Below are 24,007 nucleotides of genomic sequence, written 5' to 3' on the forward strand. Positions count from 1 at the left end.
ATCAGTCAAAGAGGCATCCTCGCAAGCCAGGGGTCCTGCCTCCCGAGTCAACATGTTGCCGTTTGACGGCAAGGTGTTGACTCAGGACCCCTGGCTTGCGAAGATGTCAAAGAGTATAAAGATTTATTTTGACCTGCCCATGCCAGACATAGCCATAAACGTAGATTGTATCATTGCACCCTTTATTCAACTCACGACGCTCAATAGCTTTTTTTGCTAGAAAATTTCGAAATATCTTATATAGACTTCAGTATCATTGTTTCAGATAAAACATTTTTTGTATCTAATTCAAATATCGTGTAAGATCTCCGATTTTCCCGTAAAATATTTATTCATGAGACAAATAACAAACATAAAAACTGGACTCTGGCCTGCTGTGGAAACCCTGGATTGGAATCAATGCTGTGTTTGCATAGAAATTGATTCTTCTGTGCCCAACTAAATCAGTCATGGCGAACACTAGAGTCCGGAGAAAAGCCTGATAAAGAATATCGTGATGGACTGGCCCTCACTTGTGTTGTTCATGGCTCTGTTTGCTGCAAGGTAACCTCTAACAGCATATTTTCTATTCTTGAAAATATAATTTATTTATTTTTTATTTTTTTTAAATAATTTTGTAAATTCCAATTGGAAATGAAATAATTTTTTTAATTTAAAAATTGCTATATTGAGCTTATTCAATTACACTGTACTTTTACCTGTTATTTCATCAAATTTCTTTTTTCTCATAGTTGTGTAAATATAGAAAGAGTAAAAATAATGGACAGTAGTCAATTTCAAAAATTCATAAACTATACAAATCTGTGCATAGTGCACAGAATACAGACCCCTGGAAATCCCAGAGGTATGATCAGGTGCCTAGGAGGAGTAAGCATCCCTTGTTGGCCGGTGTCACAACTGCTGTGAACCCTTTGTATTAATCGTGTGGACGTGAAAGACTTAACAATTGGTATTAAACAAGTCAGTATTTAAAAAGGTTATATCTGCTATCAAATAATTATGCAAACAAATCAGAATCACTGTGAAATCACATATTTTCCCAGTTTTGAAAAGTTATATGATATCTGATGGAGAATGTTTTAGTAGTACACGTAATGTATATTAAATTTTACATTTAAATCCATGGGTCTCACCTTGCCTCGAAAACAACTAAGTTTAACCCCCATGAAAATTACTGATTTCACAATCGTGAAAACACAAATTTTCATGGGGTGTTACTTTGCGTTGTTTTCGAGGTATGAAGAGTCCCGCGAATTTATTTCCACCACGAAATGTAAAATGTTACATACATAACTTCTAAAAAGAAATCAAATCCCCACGAACCAAGAGTTTTTTGAAAAATAAAATGATTTTACTACCAAATGCCGAATTTGAAAGCAATTCTTGTAACATCAACTTATCTGTGAGTATCGGTTTGAAAAATTTTAAAGCTCAGTATGCTCTTCGAAAAAGGTTCGGAGATGCAACACCATATGCAGACGATGAATATTACATGCAAAAATAAGGATAGTTGAAGATTGTAAATTTGAAGTCATCTTGTTTGTCATAAAATTGAGTTATCTATAGTCAGCTAGTAAAACATCCAAATATGAAGCAGACCCTGTTGTCTCTTTCAAGTGATAAAGATATATCGACATAATTTTATGAAAGAAAGTAATTATTATTAGTCGCTATATCTACTAGTAAATGTCGAGTTGAAAATCACATGTTTTATTCTCAGGTAGAGGTTTTTGAATAAATTCTTCTTCATAGTAAACTAAAAACAGATCAATTAATAAAGGAGCACAATTAGTGACCATGGAGTTCTGGAGAGGCACATTTATTATCCTATATTTTATAAGCTGTTCTATTGTTCAGCGCGGATTGTTCCTCTCACTCACCTGCGGACGCATCCTCTATGATTGACCGTCTCCTTAGTAACTATGACATCAGACTGAGGCCCAGTTTTGGAGGTAAAAGGTCACAAGTCTCAATAAACTATAATCACAAATATTTATACTCAAATATATTCTCCGCACGTATTTTACTTTAATTTCGTACGGTGATTTTGATCATAAAATGCATAAACGTATTAGACATCTTTAATGTGATATTTTCCCTTCATAATGCATCGATCTACTTCACTTTCAGATGATGCTGTAGATGTTGGAATTGAGCTTGTGGTGGCCAGCTTTGACACTATATCAGAGGTTAATATGGTGAGTAGTTTAAAGCAGTGTACATATCAAAGTAAAAGCTTACGCATGAAAAGTATTAGTAATTACAGTACATGCATACAAACACACACACAAACACCCTCACACATTGATTCTCCTTCTGTAACACATGGAGATTTTCAAAACGCGTCTATATTTTTGATTACAAGAGTTTAATATGCATATAATTTAATGATGCGTGTGTTACTGACTCTTACTACAGTCATCCCTGTTTTTTTCTATTTACTAGCATTCACTCTTTTAATTTTTTTTCTCTCAATTTTATTTTGGGTTTGTTTTTTAACTGAGAGTAAGAAATGGACAATTTACAAGAAAGTGTAGTGCGAAACAGAACAAAAAATCCCGATTTCTATTCGAACGCTCATCATATCAGTTTCACCTCGTTAGCTTCAAAATTGTTCAGCAACAAAGTATGGGTTCATTGTCACAAAAAACAAGGCTCCTGCCGATTTCTATCGCTGGTAATTGTTTCAATTATCGTGGATCACAATACAAGATTTTAGTGTAGCAGATAATTCCATGTGACACCCATGTCATGATTGATGTATTCCTCCGCGCAAATCCATCTCTAATCAAATGAGATTTTTAGGCTCCATTTACTCTGAAGGTTCAGACCACTCTTTTGTTTGCAAAAACGAAAATGTCCTTGGTGATTTATCGCTTCTAGGAAATATATTCGATCATATCTGTAATTTGCTTCAGATCTTGCGCTGATTAACGATATAAAGCATATAATTGTATCAATAACTCCTAAAGTTAGAGATACAAAAAATTGTACAATGTAGCAGTTTTTCCCGTACCGTTTATTTTACATCAATCGTTTGGTATTCGCCAACAAAAATACAATTAATAGCAATTAAAGAATATGAAACACAACTTTTCTAAAGATCATATATAGCTGGAAAACTGTTGCTTTATGATTTTATATATTAGTCTTTGACCATAACGCTACAGATCCCATAATGCAAATCTGATATAATTTACTGCGCAAAATGCTTTATGTCAAGGATATAATATAAAACCGCAACGCTATAGTTCTGCAGAGCTAGACCAATGCAGCAAAATTGGCCTTTAGTAATAATTCCATCAAGAGATACAACCATTTTATTTTTCTAACGTAAACTTTGTGCATGAAGAAAATATTGGGATTACAAAGCTTCACCATCCGTCTGTTAAAACTCTGATCCAGGGATTTGCTATCTAGTAACTTGTTTTGAGTAACAGTCTTTATATACGGAATATTATCGTGACAAACTGCGGATCTGCAGCTTGCTCTTTTAGGGCCTTTCTGGGAAGCTCGAAAAACGCGGTTATTCTTCTGCTTGTCGGAAGGGTCCGAGAAGTTGCTATCGGGATGTACTCACCAGATTCGAAAAATAAGACCCCTTTCTTTTCCTCCATGTCTGTCTGTCGTTCAATAAAGTTTCCATAATAATCATTAATGTCTGTGATTTCTTTAGGACTATACGATAACCATTTACCTGAACCAGTACTGGACAGACGAGAGACTTACTCATGATAACCAATCGTCTGCCTGTATCACTCTAACCGGGAACTTTGCCGACAAAATCTGGGTTCCAGATACCTTTTTTGCGAATGACAAGAACTCGTTTCTCCACGATGTAACAGAGAAAAACAAAATGATCCGCCTTTACGGTAATGGATCAGTTATATATGGGATGAGGTGAGTACATTTTAAAAATAAGTTCTTTAATATCCTTAACCTAACGTTAAAGGAGGTCAGATGGTCAACAACAGATCCACCAAAAAATACAAAACATATTTGTTTTAGATAACTTCTATTATTTAGAGAAGTAAGAACACAATCATGTTCACGTTATAATCATCCTTACAAGGTCGTTGGACCCCTGACAAATTTCTTATGATATTTTACGGACCTGTTTCTTTCATTGAGAAGCATCAGATCAGGGCTTTCACATGCAGACCTTAAACTGACAAAAAGTAAGCAGTTGACAACTTGGCAACCCATTGTGTGTGTAGGTTAAATTGTTTACAACCGAAAACTTTAATTATTTTGATTGGTAGAGAGCTATAGAGAAACGATCAAGACGTCGCAGCTGCTAACCCGTTAAATAGTATTTTAATGCAAAACCGTTCATTTTTATATGCAGAGTTTTTCGGAGGAATTAAATATAAGTAGTCTAAAATTTCTATGACCACACAGTCATAATAGCTTGGTTTGCTTATTTTCTCTATGATCTCCAATAAATCAATTTATACTTGACCCTGATCGTGCAACTATCGCTTTTCATCATATAAAGAGGCCTAAAAGATATTGTAAGAGTTTTAATCAGCTAACAGTGATAGGATGAGCCGGTTCGAGTGGTCATTCTCTGTGATTGATCTGCTTTATGGTTCAAATAAGGCATTCGTATCAAGTTCTAATCCCGACTGGCAAGTGTAAATAGAGTGCTGTTAGCTAAAATGTGATTGCATTTCGACGGCGGTGTTTGACAGACAAACGACCTCTCTAGCAATATTGCTTCATTATTTTGTGGCAAATAGATGAATCTTACAATGAAATGAAACCTGTGGGACCTCACGTTCATCCCTCTCTAAAATGATTGTTTTATTAATTTGATACTTTCACTTTAAAATCATTTAAAGCGAGGGGGTGGGGGGTTAATTTAAAAAACCATAAAAGTAATTGTATTTTTATAAAATATTTCATAATGAAAATAAATGATCTTATCCTAGGTTTACCACGACCCTTGCCTGTATGATGGACTTACGTAATTATCCTCTGGATGAGCAAAATTGCACTGTTGAAATTGAAAGTTGTAAGTAAATATGTTTTGTTACAATGCTGCTAAAAAGCAAGGCAAACAAAAAATAAAGATTTAAAGAACAGAATTTGTTTTTAAAGAATAACGAAAATAAAGATAAAATAAACATTTTTGTTTTTACATATTGTGTCAAATTGATATGAATTTATTTTTTTTGCTTGGAATTATTAATATCCATAGTTTAAGTAGGTTTTGGATTATAACAGGAAAATGGTGTTCGAGTGGTTTTCATTATGAAAGATCAGTCATCTCTTGTAAAAGTTTATTTCTAACTTATTCAATACTAGTTTTGTTTTCAAGTAAAATATTATGTTATGGTAATTGATCTTGGAAAGTATCAGCCCTTGTCCTCGATCCAGGTTTAGGTCAAAACCAATAGAAAAGTGTCAGTGCAACAGAAAAGAAGGTTACAATGATAGAAAACAAATCACAATTTATTATTCAGGAAGATAACGTAAGTAGTCATGCTCACTTAAAAATTGAACCGATATACAAATCAGGAACGAAGCAAAGACGGATGTCTAAAATTATCGGAGATGGGACCAGGTGCCATGGAGGAATGAGCATCTCCTGTCGCATTGTGTTCCTTATCATTATCTGGTAAACGCAAAACTCCGTAGACAATTCATCTCAAAAATACATGTACAGAATGGACTAAACGTTTTCAAATTTCAACACAATGAAATACATGTACATGTTTATGCAAAATAAATGAACGTTTACATTTAACCTAATAATTGAAGTAGAAGTTCATCGTTTAAACCTTGATTTTTACAGACGGTTACGACATGGCTGATCTGTACCTTCACTGGAGAAGCGGACTCCATTCTGTACACGGCATTCAGGAAATAGAGCTTCCTCAGTTTTCCATAGTAGATTACAAAACGGTAGAGAAGATCGAAAGTCTACTGACAGGTGCGTGCCAGAGTAAACTTTTTTACTTTATACAAGTACATGAGGAAATGGGCATAACCATTTAGGACCTGTCAAAATATATTTTATATATTTGATATAACGAATTAGCTAGTTTTAAATCGGATTTCGTACAATAATCCTAAAGTATTAAGATACCGTATAATACCTATTAACCGCCCCTGCCCCTATAAGCGCCCCCTTAAGTCTTTTTCAATTGTCAAGAAATAAGGCCCCCCTGTACGGTGATTAATATAAAAAAGAATGGTATCAAAAAATTGAAGAAAGTGAAAATGAAACTTGTCTATTACCAAATATCTCGGTGGAAAAAGAATAATTTAGCATAATTTGGGTGGATTATCTTCACTTTAAGTAAAGTTAGACATTATTTTAGTGGTTCCTTGTATTTACTTTCTTTTTCAAAAGATTTTTTGAAGTTAAAATATGGCATTAAATATCATAAAGAGAATACCAAAATAACTGCCCCTTTTTGCAATTTTCTAAGCGCCTGGAGCGGTTAATAGGGATTATACGGTATATCAAGTTCAGAAAAAGAAATCATTATTACCTAACAAAATAAATATGAAATGAAACCAGAAGTCTCTGTCAAGACTGAAGCTCTACTGGTTTGTACTTATAGCAATTGGGAATTGAAACTTTTCAACAGCAATAAATAGAATAATGATCCTTGATTAAGTCTCTTTATGTTCTTAGTGTAGTCTTTGCATGCCACATTATATTATAATCATACTAAAACTGTATTTGAAGTAGCATTATGAGAGTATTTAACAGAAATTTCTATTTTTAGTAACCTTGGCAACACCGTTCATTGAAGTGAAAAACTGATATACAGAATTTTGTACCTTAGTGTAGTCTACTTGTGTGCCAAGTAATATTGAAATCAGACCAAAACTGTAGGAGGTGTAGCATTTTGAAAGAATTTCACAGAAATTTCTATTTTTAGTAACCACGGCAACATCGTTTCAAAAACCGATACACAGAATTATGTATCTTAGAGTAGTCTACTTGTGTGCCAAGTTATACTGAAATCAGACCAAAACTGTAGGAGGAATAGCATTTTTGAAAGAATTTCACAGAAATTTCTATTTTTAGTAACCACGGCAACACCGTTCATCGAAATCAAAAACAGATAAACAGAATTATGTATCTTAGTGTAGTCTACTTGTGTGCCAAGTTATATTGAAATCAGACCAAAACTGTAGGAGGAATAGCATTTTGAAAGAATTTCATAGAAATTTCTATTTTTAGTAACCACGGCAACACCGTTCATTGAAATCAAAAACCGATACACAGAATTATGTTTAGTGTATTCTACTTGTGTGCCAAGTTATATCAGACCAAAATGTAGGAGGAGTAGCATTTTGAAAGAATTTCACAGAAATTTCTATTTTTAGTAACCACGGCAACACCGTTCATTGAAATCAAAAACCGATAAACAGAATTATGTGTCTTAGTGTAGTCTACTTGTGTGCCAAGTTATATTGAAATCAGACCAAAACTGTAGGAGGAGTAGCGTTTTGAAAAAAAAAAATGTCAATGGAAAAAAATGTAGAGCTAAAAAAATGGAAAAGAAATTGTTCAAATCGTAAAATATGGATAATTTCAGACATCAAGGACTTTTGTTCAGGCTATACAAGTATTTGAGAATACGTCTTTACTTTTTCATCTATAGGAAAATATCCCCGTCTCTCCCTGAGTTTTAAACTTCACCGGAATGTGGGTTACTTCATCTTCCAGACTTACCTCCCCTCGATCCTCATCGTTATGTTGTCCTGGGTCTCGTTCTGGATCAACCATGAGGCCACTTCAGCAAGAGTAGCTCTAGGTACCGGTATTTCGATATCTCACTGGCCTGGGAAAAACCATAGGCGTCCGAAGCAAATTGAAAGGGGGATGGGGGCTAAACCAACAAAAAAGGTAAACTCAAATTTTCAATGCCTATATAATGTCTATCTTTGCAAAAAAAGTGGCTAAGCCCCCCCCCCCCCTCCCCGGTTCCGACGTCTATAAAAACTCGGTGATTGGATGGACGACCAAACCTTTTTTTTAAAAAACCAATGAGCTGCAAAGACGGTATTCTCTTCGGAGAAATGGACAGGCTTTCGCCTACAGGATGTCCACTCCTCTAAAGAGAATACAAGATCGACTACAGCAAATTTTGTGATCGACTTTCATTCCATTTCTTCAAACCATGTTCAAACTGATGCCCTGTTCACACGGAGAGTTTAATTCGAATTAAACGTAAAGTTACTGCGAATTAGCTTCGCTTTGCGTTCACACGGAGAATTTAATGCGAATTAGTTAAATTCGAATTAGTTTACTGCGCATTAAATTACTTCGCATTAGCTCCATGTGAACGCTAAGCGACGCTAATTCGAATTAAATTCTGACGCGTGCGTAATGACAAAATTTAGTCAAATACCACTTTTCGATGGTCAGCTATAGGTACTTGTGCTATTTTTGAATGAAAAACTGAAGAAAATTTTGTTTATCATTAAAATGTGTGTACAGACACTGTGACATTATGTCAAATGCATCTGCTCCTGCATAAGGTGACGTGATTTGCAAATGACGCATAATAGCCTTACTGATGCCTGGCCGTAGAAGTAGAATTTTTTAATTCGTATTAGTTTACTTCGCATTAGCTGTCGTGTGAACGAAATTTAATTCGCATTAGTTTGATTCGCATTAGTTTACTTCGCATTAAATTGCTGCGAATTAAACTCTCCGTGTGAACAGGGCATGAGACAAAACCAACATAGCTGCAGAGCTGTAGCTAGCTGGTCTGAAAAAGGGATGGATGACATTCACAAAACAGTAGACCTTGTTACAAGTATTGTTAAAGGCATTGTCCTCTTGTCTTTAACAGGTATTACAACTGTTCTTACCATGACGACGATCAGTAATGGTGTAAGGTCGTCTTTGCCAAGGATTTCCTATGTGAAGGCCATTGACATTTACTTGGTGATGTGTTTTGTGTTTGTCTTTGCGGCGCTGTTGGAATATGCTGCTGTTAACTATACATACTGGGGAAAGAGGGCCAAAAAGAAAAGGCGCGGCAAAGAAGAAACCCCTCGTCGGACATCACGAAAGGATAACGCGAAAGTAAATCCAAAATGAGTATTGTTATATTTCTGTTATGTCCTCTAAAATTATTTTTAGTTTAAATATTTTATAAATTTCAGCTGTCAAAACTGAGGTGAAAAATGGTTAAAATTGATGATATTCCTTGTGTTTCTTACAGGACAAAGAAGTGCAAAAACGAAATGTGGACAATTCCGATATGTCGCCAGTTATTTCTCTCCGAAGTATGAAAGAAACAAAGATAGAACTAGAAGCTGGGGACATTCCAACCATTCCAAGAGCGTGTATGTCACGTGGTTATATCCCAGAATCCCTTGTTAGAAGAAAACGCTCATCAAGTTTAAAAATAAAACGTATGCAAACTACACAAACAGTACAGGATCAAAGAACCAATAAATTCAAATTAAATTTTCTTTCTATTGAGGATGTTAACAACATCGATAGATTTTCTCGATTGCTGTTTCCAGTGCTTTTTCTACTTGTTAACATTGCTTACTGGGGATTTTACCTAGTTTTGTAAAATTTGTTAATATCAACGAAAATAAAAAACTTCATCATCATTTTATAAATTTATTACTTTCTTAATTAATAAATAAAAATGAAAATGACAGTTATTCAATGGCTCATAATCCACACTGCTCACCAAAGACACAGACATTTTAATTATACATGAGAATGATTTAATTTAGTCACATTTTTAATATGGTAAATTGTGACCATTTTGTTAAACCTTTACACTCCTTTAGCTTTGCCCTATCCTTTGGGCCATTATATAAATCTACACAGCAAGGGAATGCAATTTGTGCTCAGTTTATATGCTTTTCTGTTAAGTCAATATATCTGGATCAACCTTGGGAAAGAGCTATATTTGTAAAATATATACAGATATAAGGAGGTACATGAATACAATAAATTAAACATTTTAAAGTTACATGATCTGAAGAGTTCTATCACAAATAAGGACAAATATATATTGAATAAATTTGAATTCCTTCTACCAAATACTTTGTGCCAAGTTCTACAGATAGAGTTGAATTCTGAAGAAGTAAAGAGTGTGAAAGTTAACAGACCAACTGCCTGACAGCCAACAGACAAGCTTTGATCAGTAAGGCTTATTATAGTTATTGGCCCTAAATTGTTTTACTAACATAAATAATGTAATTTGGTAGAAAAATATGTATCACAGGTACTGAGTTTTGAGACAATATTTTGATAATTATAAGTGAAATATTAACTAAAACCTACAGTGTCTTAATACACACATTACAAACTACAATACCATATAAGTGGAAATTATATGGAGATGCAAGTTTAACAATTTGTGCTTAAAAATCAATATAATTCAAGCAAAAGCAATTTTAGTGACAGTGTTACTAAGAAATAAGCAACCTCCAATGTAGAATGAATTGCTGGTGATATTCAATTTAAGCAATGTTAACACCCTCTTTTATCATGCCAAATTAAATCCTGGCTGAAATTTCTTCTTATAGGGTATACTATGAAAACAGCTTAACTACATTGCAGTACTTTGATTTCTCTGGCTTTCAAATGTTGCAAAATTTGCTAAAAATGTCAGAAACATTGTCAGATAAAAGGCTCCCAGTTCTATGAAAGCACTTGTCAAAGGTGATGGTCATTCAACTGAATTCCCATAATTCCATTGTGACCGTCCCTCATGTACAGGTACAGTCCTCCACTCCCTCCCTCAGGGTCACCTGGGAGGTGGGTGTGGCAGAAGGATCTGGGTCCAGGGCCCAGACAGGGGAGTACCCCCAGGAGTCTACCATCACAGCTGTAGTGACAGAGGTGTTCAACATAGGCCTCAGACTGGGCATTGTGCTGGGTGAAGGTCACAAGAAATCCCACTGTAAGATAAAAGGATATGATGTCAATATTTCATTTAAGGAACAATGCATCTATTCTAAAAATTTTAACCTGTTCTTTTTATTATTTAAAGAACCTCTAGACCAAACAGAAATCCTGATTCAGTTTCTGAAAGCACATGGTTCAATGCTGTGTACTACTGTATTCAGGGTTATTTTCACACCCTGTTTTTTCGCCCTTTCAGACTTGAAAACAATTGTGTCCTAATTTAAATTTACCCAGTCATAGTTTTGTTAAAGAAATTATACTGTATTCTATGAATTTTCCCCATTTTAAATTCGCCCAAAGGAGGATTGGGTGAAAGGGGTGAAAATAACATGGGGGTGAAAATTTCCCTGTATACAGTGGTCTATCCAAAAGTACATTGTATTTACAGATATCAGGAATGTCAAGGCCACATTACCAAATGAAGTCTTGGTAAGGTTACAATATTACTTGTTCTTTTGCCTTATCAATACATTTACATGAACATTTTATATGAGCCATGTTGTGATAGTGAATAGTAGTACTGTACCAAGCTCAGGACTAATGAGATGCAAAGGAAATGGACCATAACAGTGTACTGACCTGAAGTACTAATGAAGTAGGCTTCCACTGGATAACCTGCCAGGGTCAAGGTCAGGAAGACAGAGACCTCTGTGCACCTAGCAAAGATGAGAAATTAGGTCAACACAATGTACACTGAAAAATTGGTTCAAAAAATGCTACATACTTAGTGGAATATTTTTGAATATATAATTTCCTCAATGAATTTTTGAAGGGTATTTCTGCTCCAGTGGTGGTGATGCTGTTTAATAATAATTAGAACAAAAGAAATACAAAATGTAGATCAATATAATATTTCAAAAGATAGAAACAAATTTCATAAGCTGCCTACTTTGAGATATCAGAGGGTACTTCCAGACACACTAAGGTTCTGTCTAAAGCTGCTATACACCACAGGTAAGTCCCGCTGTCCCTGGTGACTGTCTGTGTAGATAACACCTGAACAGTTTTAAAACTCTGCTCTATCTCCTGTCTGCTTTCTCCTATCCTTAGCTTCAAATCACTACAAGATGATACAAGATCTGAACACAATTACAAGAATATATAACTAGTGGTATTGTGAGCACATAAAATAATATCCCATCACATTTCTTTAAATAGCCCTACCCTCAGGTTATAAAAAATCCTTGTACCAAGTTTTAGCTTCCAGTAATTCTTCATTTATACAAAGTAATAGCCCTGAGAAAGTTGCAAGGACACATGGAAGACAGACAGATGGACAAAGTGATTCCTATATACCTCCCTAAACTTTGTTTTCAGAGGGAATTGAAATTAAAAAACCTCAAAAACATTGTAAGTCAGCTATACATTTGACATTATTTAGTTGTCTTGAGTAAAAGCTTCGACGACTAAACTTTGTATCTTTCTAAATGTCAAAAAGTCAGTGTATAATGTCTTGAAAATCCACAGTGAACTTTTACAAAGGGATCATAACCTAAAGGCATAAACAATATTTAATTTACCATTGACAGGATTTTGTGATATTAATGTTGAGAATTCGGAGCTGATGAGCTGCCACAAACTGTGTCTTGTTGTCCATTAGAACAATCAGAACATCCCCAAAGGCTGCTACTGAGGTGGCCTCCTTTATGTCAGGACTGTAGAATTCTTCTCCATCCCTCCAGGACCACAGTCTGCAAGGTAAAATAAAATTTCTATAAAGTACATATATAATATAATCATCATTATGATGCCAAGCAAATTATTTGAATTGTACCCCTCTCCTACATAGAATGTTCTATTGTTAAAATGATAATTGTTTTACTGACCTTGAACTTGCTGGATTGACCTTGGGTCAAAATAAATACAAACAATTATGTCATATTCAATCTTTGTATGAGGTATGAACTACCAATGTTCCTCCATTATATAGGATGCTGTAGATCAGACATTCATTATATACTTTTTTCTGTCAATGACCTTGAACTTGCAAAATGGCCTTATGTCAGGATCATTGCAGAAATCAAATAAAAAAAACAATATATTTACCAAATATGAGCTTCTAATGATTTTATATTACAAAGTTATAGACCAGCATTACAAACATATAGGACAATGTGTCTACTATCGGAATATATTTAACCCCCCCCCCCCAATCCATTGTGAATTGATTATCCTGCTAGAAGGGGAGTTAATAAAGAATTCTGATTTTTACCTTTTCTCATGGCTGATAGCTATAAGTTGGTCTTTTATTATCAGTGGGTAAACTTGTTTCTTGTAAATGCTCCTTTGTAGTACAACTCCATGTCCAATGGTATCATTTTGATTTATAGTTTCAATCTTTGAACCATCTTGATCATATATTTCAATTAACCTAAAATTATAATGAATAACATATCATGGGTACTTTATCAATGCAGTGGCTGGTTTATCTTTTCTCCAAAATTCAATGCTTTTAAATGAAATGAATATTTTAAAGAGATAAATCATATGATTTTTGCTAACGTTATTCCTTTTGAGATAAATCGATGTTTGAGATATCAAAGTTCAACTGAAAACTTCCTAAACGAAAAATGTTTCCTTACCTGTGTGAAGAATAGAAGTGAATGATGTCTGCATTGTTGATTCTGTATCCCTGATACAACTGACATGGCCGTATATTGTAAGGGTTCTCTTGACTTTCATTGTAGTGTATGAATTCTCGAGACCATTTCCCTTTGTAATAGATCTTCACTTCCAAAAACTTCTCAGCTGAAGAACAGTTTGCTATCTGAAGCAGTAAAAAAGTTACATTATACCCATGAAAGTAATTATTCATCCGTTTCAAAGAGTACTTTTATAATTTATCTCAAAAAATGTTTATGTAAGGGATAAATAACGAAATGGTGTTGAATAGTTTAGAGAAAACATCCCCTATTCGGACCTTCAGGAGAGGGCTGAATCCTGTTTAAAATTTCTGCTTATACACTAATGTAAAATCACACATTTTCCTGGGGTCAAATTTTTGAGGTATGAGTAAAATATCTTAGTTTGTGGGGATTTGAATTTGTGGGTCTCTTCATAGCTCGAAAACAACGAAAAATTAAATCTCCATGAAAATTTTTGATGTCACAGTATTTATGGGAAAAAAAGATAAACAAGAGAATTTTGAGCACACTTTTATACTATGTCAATTCAGCAATAACAAAACTCACCACAAGAAAGCGTGATGTTGTAAATGGATCACTATGGTCAAATATCATGGCTACCGCCTTCCCAAACATGAGAGGTTCTGTCACCAGTTTAAATGCATGCCTCGTCCCCGTCACTTTCCTCTTTTTTTCCTTCTTTTTCTTTCCTTTGTCTTTATTTGATGATTTTTTTGAACATCTAGAAGCTTCATTTTTCACAAACGTGGCAATAGACTGAAAGAAATAACACCCATTTGTGAAATACTGATGCTCCTGGAGGTAACTCGCTGTGAAGGTTAAAGTTTATCCAATGACCCGCAGCTGCCTTGGGTCAAGTGATTGAAAAATATTGGTATCTAAAGAAGAGCCTTGTCACAAGGAATAAACCAGTGAAATATAAAAGCCATAGCACCAACTATTACGGCCAAAATTAAAGTTTTTCAAAGGCAAGTTCAACTTCAAGGTCAAGATCTCAGAGGATAAAAAGTGGTGATTTAACTTGGGAATAAACATGTCAGTGGAAAGGATATTTTCATTATTTGAACATTTGATAATCAAATGTAGATGATAATATCCAGGGGTAAAAAATACTGAACACTTGTGAACTGTACAGCTCTAAATCAAGAATTTCTTTTTAAAAAAAACAATTATTAAGAAAAATGACTCGAGAAGAGAAAGCTACCTCCTCCAAACAAACCTTTCTAACCTTTTCTTCATTTAATCTCAACTAAAGAAACCCATACGAAGAAACCCTTGCCAACATTATATTAATATGTAGTGCCTAAAATATTGCAATAAGAACTTAGCTTACAGGTGCTTCCATTGTACATCCTGTATTGTGTAATGCCCGCAAAACATCTAATGCCATCTGTCGTTGAGATTCTTCTGAAAAAGGTACCTTATATTTCAACTTCTCTTCCTGTCTCTATTGAAAAAATGTTAATAATGATTTTAATGAAGCAGCAAAAGGTTGTAGAATTTTTCATTGTTACCCAGAAAAAAATATTTTACCTGATAGATCATGTCTGCGAATTTGTTGATGAGATTGACCTTGACCTTTCTACCATTAGGTCCTTGCCAGATCAGATGACAGACATTATGTCTGAAGTCATTGTACTTGTAGAGCTCAAAATTTGTCTGGCACGTCATCAGCAGATGGACGCATACTCCGTCCTCGTCATGGTAGACCTCTAGAGGGGTGGGTATAGCTAGTCTCCAGGGGTCAGAATCTGAGGGATCCACAGACTTCATGACCCCCCTCCATGGCTCCGTCCCATTGTTGTTATAAGTAATCATACTGAGAAAAAACAATTCAAGGGATTAGAAAGTGCTCTACAGAAAAATTTAACTGCTCTTTAGAAAATAATACATATGTACTACATAATGTAGAAATTGAAGGCAAATATCAGATACTTTTCTTAAACATGAATTCAATATTATGTACAAAATGCTTTATGAATTTAAGGACTCAGTAATATAATTAGGAAGTCCAGGATGAGACTTTGAATCCATTTGTCTTTGTATGACAATCAATAAAAAAATCTTCTGGAATTGAAACATTTAACAATAATGGGTTTTTACATGTAAAATTTCCATGATGATCAGAAAAACAATCAAAAATTTTAAGACATCCCATATCCTTCAATAATCTGTTTCTAACAAACCAAGATATATCTCAGACCCCTATTTTGTAAACCAACCCTGTATATGGATCTAGATAAATTCCACCACTAGGGGGCGCCAGTAGCTGCATATCTCCTGTCAGAAATCCTTCTGATGTCATCCTTAAATTAAGCTGCTCTGAGACAACATCTGCTTCTTGGGTTACTCTAAAATGGAAAATTTTATCTAAGTATATTACCAGTATATCATTGTACAAAAATTTCTGATGTCAAATGTTCTAAAATCTTATTAAAGGAAAGAGTTATAATATTTTAGTAAACAAATAAGATTATCTTTAAATTCATAAATAATGCAAAAAGTTACCTAGGATTTGTTTGAACACACAAAGGTCTGAGCTGAGTTCTCCAGAGAACAGGTATACAGGTTATCTGCCCTTGTTTTCTGGCTACATCCACCAGGGGGAGCCATGGATTATCTGTTCGTCTGTGAACCATATCCTCCCCAGGAAGATGAGGACCAAAAACTCGACTGGAAATAGAAATACAACATTTACAAATAAAATGCAATATAGCATAAAAAATTAATTTTACTTACAGAATATGACCCTACCTGATCATGCAACCGGATATAAACTTACTCTCTGAATTCACAGTAACATTTCATTGAGTTGTGGGCATTTCCTCTGAGAGTGTGAACTAAGGAGAGATGAACTGGATATAAACTTACTCTCTGAATTCACAGTAAGATTTCAGTGAGTTGAGAGCATCTCCTCTGAGAGCGTGAACTAAGGAGAGATGGTACAGAAGCTGGGGATGTTGTGAACACAGAGGAACAAGTCTTCTGACTGATTCATCTAAGTAGTCACCTATAAAGTGAAAAAAAATCTTACTTTTAAAGACAGCCACACAGTTAAAATATCTTTGAGGTTCACTGTGCCTCTTTTCATACATGTTAACTCTCCCGATTTAGGCGGGAGTCTACCGCTTTTTCACTCCATCTCCCGCCTACCGATTTAATTCAGAAATCTACCGCTTTTCTACAAAAGCTGCGTCTAAAGTATTTTTGAGTTCGAACTTGGGTATCCATTTTTGAAGCCACTCTCATAAAATCTCGCTAGATATCGCGTGATTTGACTCGGAATCATACAAACGCTTTTTTTGTACAGAGATTTCAAGCACGGATTTGACAACGACAACAACATAAGACTACCAGTGATTACATTGGTTACGATAAATTAATCGACATCCCTGCCATGAAAAAGGAGATACAGCTTTTAAGAATTAGATGAAAACATTTGACATCGTCTTTAAAAGCACAGAAGCTCACAACTTTATCAATAGTCAATAGAAATCACTCGATTGACCAAGCCATGTGGCAAATCTCTACTTTCGTTTTCGATCTTCGCGGGAAATCTGATTTATATAACGAAAGATACGAACTTGTTTTAGATCTAGATTAAACCATGCCATCATTTGTTTTGTTTAAAAACCGAATGAACATTCAGAATTATTGCTTCTAGGCTATTTCAGCAAAGATCACTCTTCAAAAGGCTAAGTAAAGCAGCCAATCCAAGCAAAATGATGAGCATGAAAAATATTTGAATTTGTACAATTAATTTATGGTGTTTCTGTCTTCTTCTTTGCTGTTGATATTTAATATTAATTAGTGTAGGTACCTGATTTAATTTTAGGCTTATAATATACATGTATATTACATGAAAGATATCGATAATCCAAGCGTTAAACAACACGCGCGCAATGCTACCGCTTTTGAGGTCTGAATCTCCCTCTTTTTCATCACAATAGGTTAACATGTATGCTCTTTTCACTCATAATTAATCTTGTTATAACATTTATTATTGAACTTTAAAATAGACAATAAGTGTGATTTTTATTTAAAATGCACACAATTTCAGCATATTTTGTGGCAAAACATTTGACGGACATGACATTTGAAAACAAAGAAATAACAGCCACTTATCTCTCTGAAAGTCATCTCCCTTACCAGTGGGTAAATGAACCTTAATTTTTCATTAATATATGTTTTTTAAATAAAAACACCCAATTCCCAATTCTTTAATAAGGAGTATTACAAATAAGAGAAATCAATGAATAAAAAAAGACAAACATTAAGCAGAACAACCCATCTAGCCTTGTTTAAGTGAGCTAAAATCACTGTCTTGCCTTGCCATGAACCAGCATGAAAACAGAGCCAGTGTTCCACTGCCGTCAATGCTGCACCATCCGAGACGTAACCTTCACAAGCAAACACCGACTTCCAGGAGTTCCAGGAAGACTGGGCCTTCTCCTTCATACTCCTAAAAAATAAATAGACTGAACATGTAGCTGAGCACCTCATATGAATCTGTGTCAGTATATTTTAATTTCTTCAAATAAATGTATACCCATCATTTAATACATGTACCCACTACTGGTGGTACACAGTGTATTACATTACTGTATACAGAACAAAATGTGTTTGTGAAACACTATGCCTCGGCAGCAACAAAGTTTGAAAAAGCTATTTTTAGCATATAGGTCACAGTCAAGGCCACAGGGTCATTTAAGTCTCTATCTCTCATGGTTCAAAGGTTATGGTGAAGGTTAAAGTTGACAACAGACAGACATACAAACAGACAGGACAAAAACAATATACTCCCTGGATCTATCAATCCAGGCGCATAAAAATGAGATGGACCACACCAAATTTCAAACCCAGCCCCCTTGACTCTCCAGTCAGGTGCTCTACCAACTGAGCTATTTGGCAACCAGAGACTAAATTTAAATGACCACAACACATGTTATAAAGTATTCCACTCACCCCTGGTCATTCAGATTGGCCAACAGCATCATAGCCTGACCCTCTATTTCAGGAGCATGCTGGGTATTTTGGGGTTTAGATAGGACAGCCTCTGAAGCTAATCTATAAAATTTGGCAGCACTAGCTGTTTCTCCTGATATGGCATGCATCCGACCTGCTTCATTTAAAAATGCTGCCTTGTATCTATCTATAATATAATATATAATAAAAAACAAATAAGCCGCATTGCATGTTAAAAGAAAATAGGTATTCTTGGTATAACTATTATGTAGTGCACCAATTTATCAATCAAATCTTTCAAGTTCAAAATGCCACAAGTACAAAACATACGGAAGAAATTTTTTTTTACCATTTCACATGTCAAGAATGCATTACAAAGGAACAATACTTTAATAAACAAAATTCTACTTGACCTTTAATGCTACAATTAACTTGTACATGTAGATACTAAAATCAGGAAAACATGAATGTACAAGTGAACTTCTGATCTTTAGAGTTATCCAATGAATTTCAGCAATAAAAAATAAACTTCTTGCAAAATGATTAATAAATTTTTTATAAATATACAAATGTATAGGAATACAGTACCCACAAGCCATGATTTATGCCAAAAGTTGAATTCATTCTCATATGGTAAAAATACCTGATCAAATATTATGTGTTTTGACTATAGTATTGATTCAGAATCTCCTAGAATCAAATACATTTATATCTAAGTTTGCAGTATACATACATCTTTTTTCTGACCGCGAAAGCTGGCTGAACAGTTCTGTTGCATGATGGATATCTCCTCTGGCCCAGAATGCATAAGGTAGTGTCATATCAAAGAACTCTTTGACGATTTGTGGAAGTCTAGAAAAAAATACATTTAGTATTATTTTAAAACTTTGAATAATTTTCTCTACATGGTTTTTTCCAATCTTCAGACTGTACAAGTTTTGAGATATTTCTCAAGATTTTTTTTGATAGAATAAGCATTTTCCACCAATTTTTTTCCTACATTACAAATATAATAGAGAGGCAAGTTATCCATATATTTTGATGTATATTTTTTTGCCAGTATGTGGTGAATGAATCTAATCTGATCAAATGTAATCATGTACATGTTCCTTTTATTTCTCTATCAAAAAGTTTTGTTTGGGTATGATTATATGGACAGGTGGAGAAGCTGATCCTCTATAATCCCTTCCCATATTAAACTAATTTGTTTGCAGGGAGTAGAATGGGAGAGGGGTGTTACATTGTACAGGACTATTCCTATCTTTAAACCTTTTGGCTGTGTGAACTGTTTACCTTTTAGATAGCGTATGTTTTATTCTTTGACTGGCAGTTTTGGCAGCCATTCTTAGTTGTGCCTCCTCGCTCTTATAGGGGACTTTACTCCTCACTTTCCTCTGAGATATTTGAGATGGAAGCATGCATTCAATTAAAGTCCCCAGTACTAAAAAAGTGCAGTGTTATTAGAGATTCAGAAAATGGATTAATTTTAAAACATATTTTTTTTTATATCAAAGGCAATATCCAAAGTAAATATTCATATACATGTAGTCTATTTCAAATTTCATAATTTCTTAATCTTGAATAGTGATGGGAAATAAGAATAATAATATTTTAAGGAGAAAAAATAAAATGAATTAAATTTACCAAAACTGTATCCAACTCGGTAAACAACCATCACCCCCCCCCCTCCCCCACCAACAGCTGTGTCAAATATAAAGTTCACCGTATTAAAATCTGGAAATTTTTACTGTAGATAATTTTTTAGCAAATTTGTGAGTTCACTGCATTAGCAAAAATATTTTTCTTAAAAATAAATTTACAAAATTGAACAATTTAGGGGAAAAAATCAGACCTGACAAAAACCAAGGCATATGCTGCAATATTTTGTCAGAGGAATACTGCGTAAGTGGTGGACACAGTATTGCATGTCCACTGGTGTACATCATACAAGCTGTGACTTTGTTCTTGTTGTAAACATCTGTAAACTGTATGCTGGACCTATTTACATAAGGCAGAGAATACCACACACTGCGCATTGGAAGTTTCGATACCTGAGAAAATTCATTGAATCCTAATCTTCTTTTCCAGTACAAATAATTTTCTTCTTTCTTTTCCACAAAAGCCAGCATGTTTAACAGCCATCCATACTGAAATTTCTTAAACTGTAAGTCTGCATTAGCCCCATAGATCTGGGACTTAATTAGATGGGGCATAGAGTCTGATGGTAACCTAATTCCTCTCAGCATCTTAATACATAGAAAGGACAGACTTGGCACTTCCCTCAACACAACGATTTGTTTCCCCTGGATTTCAGACACAACTTCTTGGATATCCTCCTCAATGCTAAGACCACAGTTCATAAATGGCAGAATCTGATCACAATAAGTCATCTGATATCGTCTTTTACGTTTCTGCTTTTTACTTGGAGCTCTGTGTCGAGTGTTGGCCTGTGAAGGATAATTCATAAAACCTACTTCATTTTGTAAATTAATCTCATCTACAGCTTCCTCCAAACTCCCTGTAGATTCTTCCGAGTCCATTTCTTCATCGGCTGAGTAATAAGAACTCTCTGAATCGTATTCTTCTTCCTGTGCTGATGATGCTGATGATGAAGAGAACTCCTTGTCTTTTTCCTGATCGTTAGCCATGTTAGCCTTACTTGCCTCTTGCTCTTTGAGGGATTCTTTCTGCAGCTGCTTCTTCTTTCGGTTTGGCATTTTGGTTTCATTTTTAAATTCCCATGACACCATACGGGCATACTCTGGCCTCTTCTTTGCATGTTTGATTAGATCTTTTAACAAATCTTCATTTTCATCCATTTTAGAATCTAAAAACAATGAATCTAAAGCATATAAGAATATATGATTATCAATCTTTAATTTTTATTCAATAAAAAAAGATATAGTATTACATAGCTATATAGAAAAATGTATATGCTCTCTTTCTTAATGCTAGTATATACATGCATTAGTATTGTTTGCTTTTAAGCAAAGTAATTTAAGTGCATTAAATCAAGGGGATAATTATATATTCTCTGATGAGAAATAAATGGTTCGTTAATAACCCCCCGCCCCTCAAGTGACCAGGAGAAAGCAAATGGATCATCTACTTCTCAGTAGAGACTGGGAAAATATTAGCTGCAGATCTGTAGACTGTGTTAAGGTTTTATATATTTGTCTTTGACCATAACGCTACAGATCCCGTAGTGCAAAAAAGGTGCAATTTACGGCGCAATATTTTTTGCACTCTTTTGGGGAGAATTTCTCCACTTTCCAGCATCATTCAATCAACTACCTTTCAACCCCTAATTCTAGATACATTATTTAATTAATATGTATATTTTATCCATCTCCCAACCCTTTATAGTCATCTCTACAAGTGATAAACTCGCTTGATTAAAATTATTTGTTAGATTACTGAAAATTCATATCCAGCGAGTTTATTGCCTGTAGAGACAACTATAAATGGTTGGGAGGTGGATAAACTATACATATTGGCTACAGAATGTGTCTAGAATTAGGGAGGAAAGGTAGTTGATTGACCAAAGCTAGAAAGTGGACAAATTCTCCCCAAAAGAGCGCAAAAAATATTGTGCCGTAAATTACACTTTTTTTTGCACTATGGGATCTGTAGCATTATGGTCAAAGACAAATATTTACATTCGCTGTGTTTTTCTACAAAGACAACTGTGAAATTGATTTGAAAGTCATTTTTGTGTATACTCACGCGTAGAAATATACACGGAGAAACGTGCATTAACATGACGTCACAATAAGACTACAGAGACGTTAGTAAAAGTATAACGATATAGGGTAGCGAGAAATTCAAATATTGAGTATTTTTTGGTGCTTCCAACCATGTAAAATGTAAATATAAGGAATGTTTTTAAGTTTAAAGTGAATTATTGGTGTGTGAATCACACAGACTTGCACATAGGCATATTTGTCTGTGTGACAAGTCTGTGTGATTCACACACCAATAACTCACACAAAACTTAAAAACATTCCTTAAATATATAAAACCATAACGCTACAGATCTACAGCTAGGAAAATATAACCTGATAAAACTGTTGGCTTTAACAGCTTAACGGTTTAACGTGTTTAAAAGTTAAGGACGTTCGATCCTGAGATTTTGAGCGTATTTTGGTCAGGTCATTTATTTATAAAATTTTGCATCATTTTTAAGTTCTAACATTAAATCTGAATTCTAATGTGCAAATTTAACAATATCCAATGAAAAAAACCACAATTAAATTCCATTCAAGTAGAATTAAGCTTGGGACTATATTTTGTGGCGGAAGGTTTTTTAGACGAAAATGATCAGTTTTTCCATTTTGAACTATAACAGTACTGTAAATTTTGGATTCCTATTTTTCCATCCTGGTTGCACACAAAGCTGTTTTTTGCAGTGAAATGTGTTATGCTGGTTCTGAAATATCTATTAAATTATTTCTTATGAATTCTGTCAAGAAAGTGTGACAAATATAGTCAATATATTCTGAAAATTCGGGAAAAAATTGAGCCGATTTTAACGTAAAATTGACACTTTTTTAGTGATATCTGAAAATTTACATCATATACCCCCACTTTTGATGTTCTTTTCTAAATATTCAAGATAAATTTGACCTATTTGCTTAAAATCAGAAAAAGTTTAAGACTTTAAAATAATTTTCTTGCTTATTAAATTTTCAATGCCAGAAAAATCACTTTTTATTAGTGCAGAAAGGTCAAATAATTGATTATGCGAAGCAATTTGAAACTTTTTCTTAGTCACAATTTTTAAGTATCTCTTTTTAAAAAAACTTAGAGTTCATTTTGTTTCATGCTTTAATTGGATAAAAATGTTGGAGGGAAAACGTCAAAAATTTAATTTTTAATTAAGACACAAATTTCAGTGCAAGAAGGTCATATTAAATGTACTGTAGCGCCAAAAGAAGCCTATTGACCCCCATTTTTTTATTTGAATTTTAATTAAGCTATGTATGTAGAAACTAAAAATATACTTGGCAAAAAAAGTTTAAGACTTTAGATATCAGGATCGAACGTCGTTAAACAGAGTTTGTTTGATGCAGTCATGCACTTTGAAAATTAATTAAAAGAAGAACAAAATAAATATATCATGCAATTAGGAATGTACCTAACAAGATTCCCTACTCTTGAAACTAGCAAACAGAAACTGTTTCCTTGTTTTCACAGTTTTGTTTACAACACCGGTTCCTTGCACCCGATTGCGCAATCATCGCTTTTGATAGAACAACGATCCCGACCTATAAACCGATCAGGAACAAGATTGTAAACCATTTCTTTTTCTGTCATCAGAGTTTTAAAAAAATAATTATTGATTATGTTTTTACTTGAAAATTACCATTTGTATTACGCCTACCTTTCATTGATGATCATCATTCTTTTTACTTGGTAATTACACTTTATTAAACTATAACACTTTTAGTGATATTTGAGTACTCTGAGGAGGGCATCGACGATA

At 34.2% G+C, this 24,007-nt stretch overlaps 2 protein-coding genes across 2 annotated transcripts; one reads left to right on the forward strand and one right to left on the reverse strand.

Annotated features, from left to right (window-relative positions):
- Positions 1–334: 334 nt before the first annotated feature.
- Positions 335–9,582, forward strand: LOC134238320 (gamma-aminobutyric acid receptor subunit beta-like). The gene is made up of 9 exons (XM_062720446.1): positions 335–543; positions 1,858–1,952; positions 2,131–2,198; positions 3,677–3,900; positions 4,935–5,017; positions 5,801–5,938; positions 7,629–7,781; positions 8,826–9,061; positions 9,201–9,582. The coding sequence occupies exons 1-9, from the start codon at positions 497–499 to the stop codon at positions 9,558–9,560; spliced, it is 1,404 nt and encodes a 467-aa protein (XP_062576430.1). The 5' UTR covers positions 335–496; the 3' UTR covers positions 9,561–9,582.
- An 814-nt stretch (positions 9,583–10,396) lies between these two features.
- Positions 10,397–23,757, reverse strand: LOC134238322 (uncharacterized). The gene is made up of 18 exons (XM_062720448.1): positions 23,660–23,757; positions 20,375–21,349; positions 19,816–19,963; positions 19,252–19,374; positions 18,523–18,705; positions 17,886–18,019; positions 16,429–16,567; positions 16,066–16,230; positions 15,780–15,908; positions 15,091–15,376; positions 14,891–15,004; positions 14,104–14,313; positions 13,495–13,679; positions 13,125–13,283; positions 12,433–12,603; positions 11,802–11,972; positions 11,492–11,568; positions 10,397–10,905 (listed from the first exon to the last, which is right to left on the reverse strand). The coding sequence occupies exons 2-18, from the start codon at positions 21,339–21,341 to the stop codon at positions 10,661–10,663; spliced, it is 3,606 nt and encodes a 1,201-aa protein (XP_062576432.1). The 5' UTR covers positions 21,342–21,349; positions 23,660–23,757; the 3' UTR covers positions 10,397–10,660.
- Between the last annotated feature and the right edge of the window lie 250 nt (positions 23,758–24,007).

Source organism: Saccostrea cucullata, unplaced genomic scaffold (genome assembly GCF_032062105.1).
Source record: "Saccostrea cucullata isolate Sc308-1 unplaced genomic scaffold, CSIRO_AGI_Scuc_v1 ctg23422, whole genome shotgun sequence".
In the NCBI taxonomy this organism is placed as follows: Eukaryota; Metazoa; Mollusca; class Bivalvia; order Ostreida; family Ostreidae; genus Saccostrea; species Saccostrea cuccullata.

Excerpts from the sequence above, each read along its gene's own strand:
- LOC134238322 (XM_062720448.1), bottom strand. The coding sequence starts at position 21,341 with ATGGATGAAAATGAAGATTTGTTAAAAGATCTAATCAAACATGCAAAG. Across the intron at positions 18,706-19,251 it reads CGGTCAGAAAAAAGATGTAT|ATACAAGGCAGCATTTTTAA; the intron begins GTATACTGCAAA and ends TATTATAGATAG. Across the intron at positions 13,680-14,103 it reads CAACATCACGCTTTCTTGTG|ATAGCAAACTGTTCTTCAGC; the intron begins GTGAGTTTTGTT and ends TTACTGCTTCAG.
- LOC134238320 (XM_062720446.1), top strand. The coding sequence starts at position 497 with ATGGACTGGCCCTCACTTGTGTTGTTCATGGCTCTGTTTGCTGCAAG. Across the intron at positions 3,901-4,934 it reads TCAGTTATATATGGGATGAG|GTTTACCACGACCCTTGCCT; the intron begins GTGAGTACATTT and ends ATCTTATCCTAG. Across the intron at positions 9,062-9,200 it reads CACGAAAGGATAACGCGAAA|GACAAAGAAGTGCAAAAACG; the intron begins GTAAATCCAAAA and ends TGTTTCTTACAG.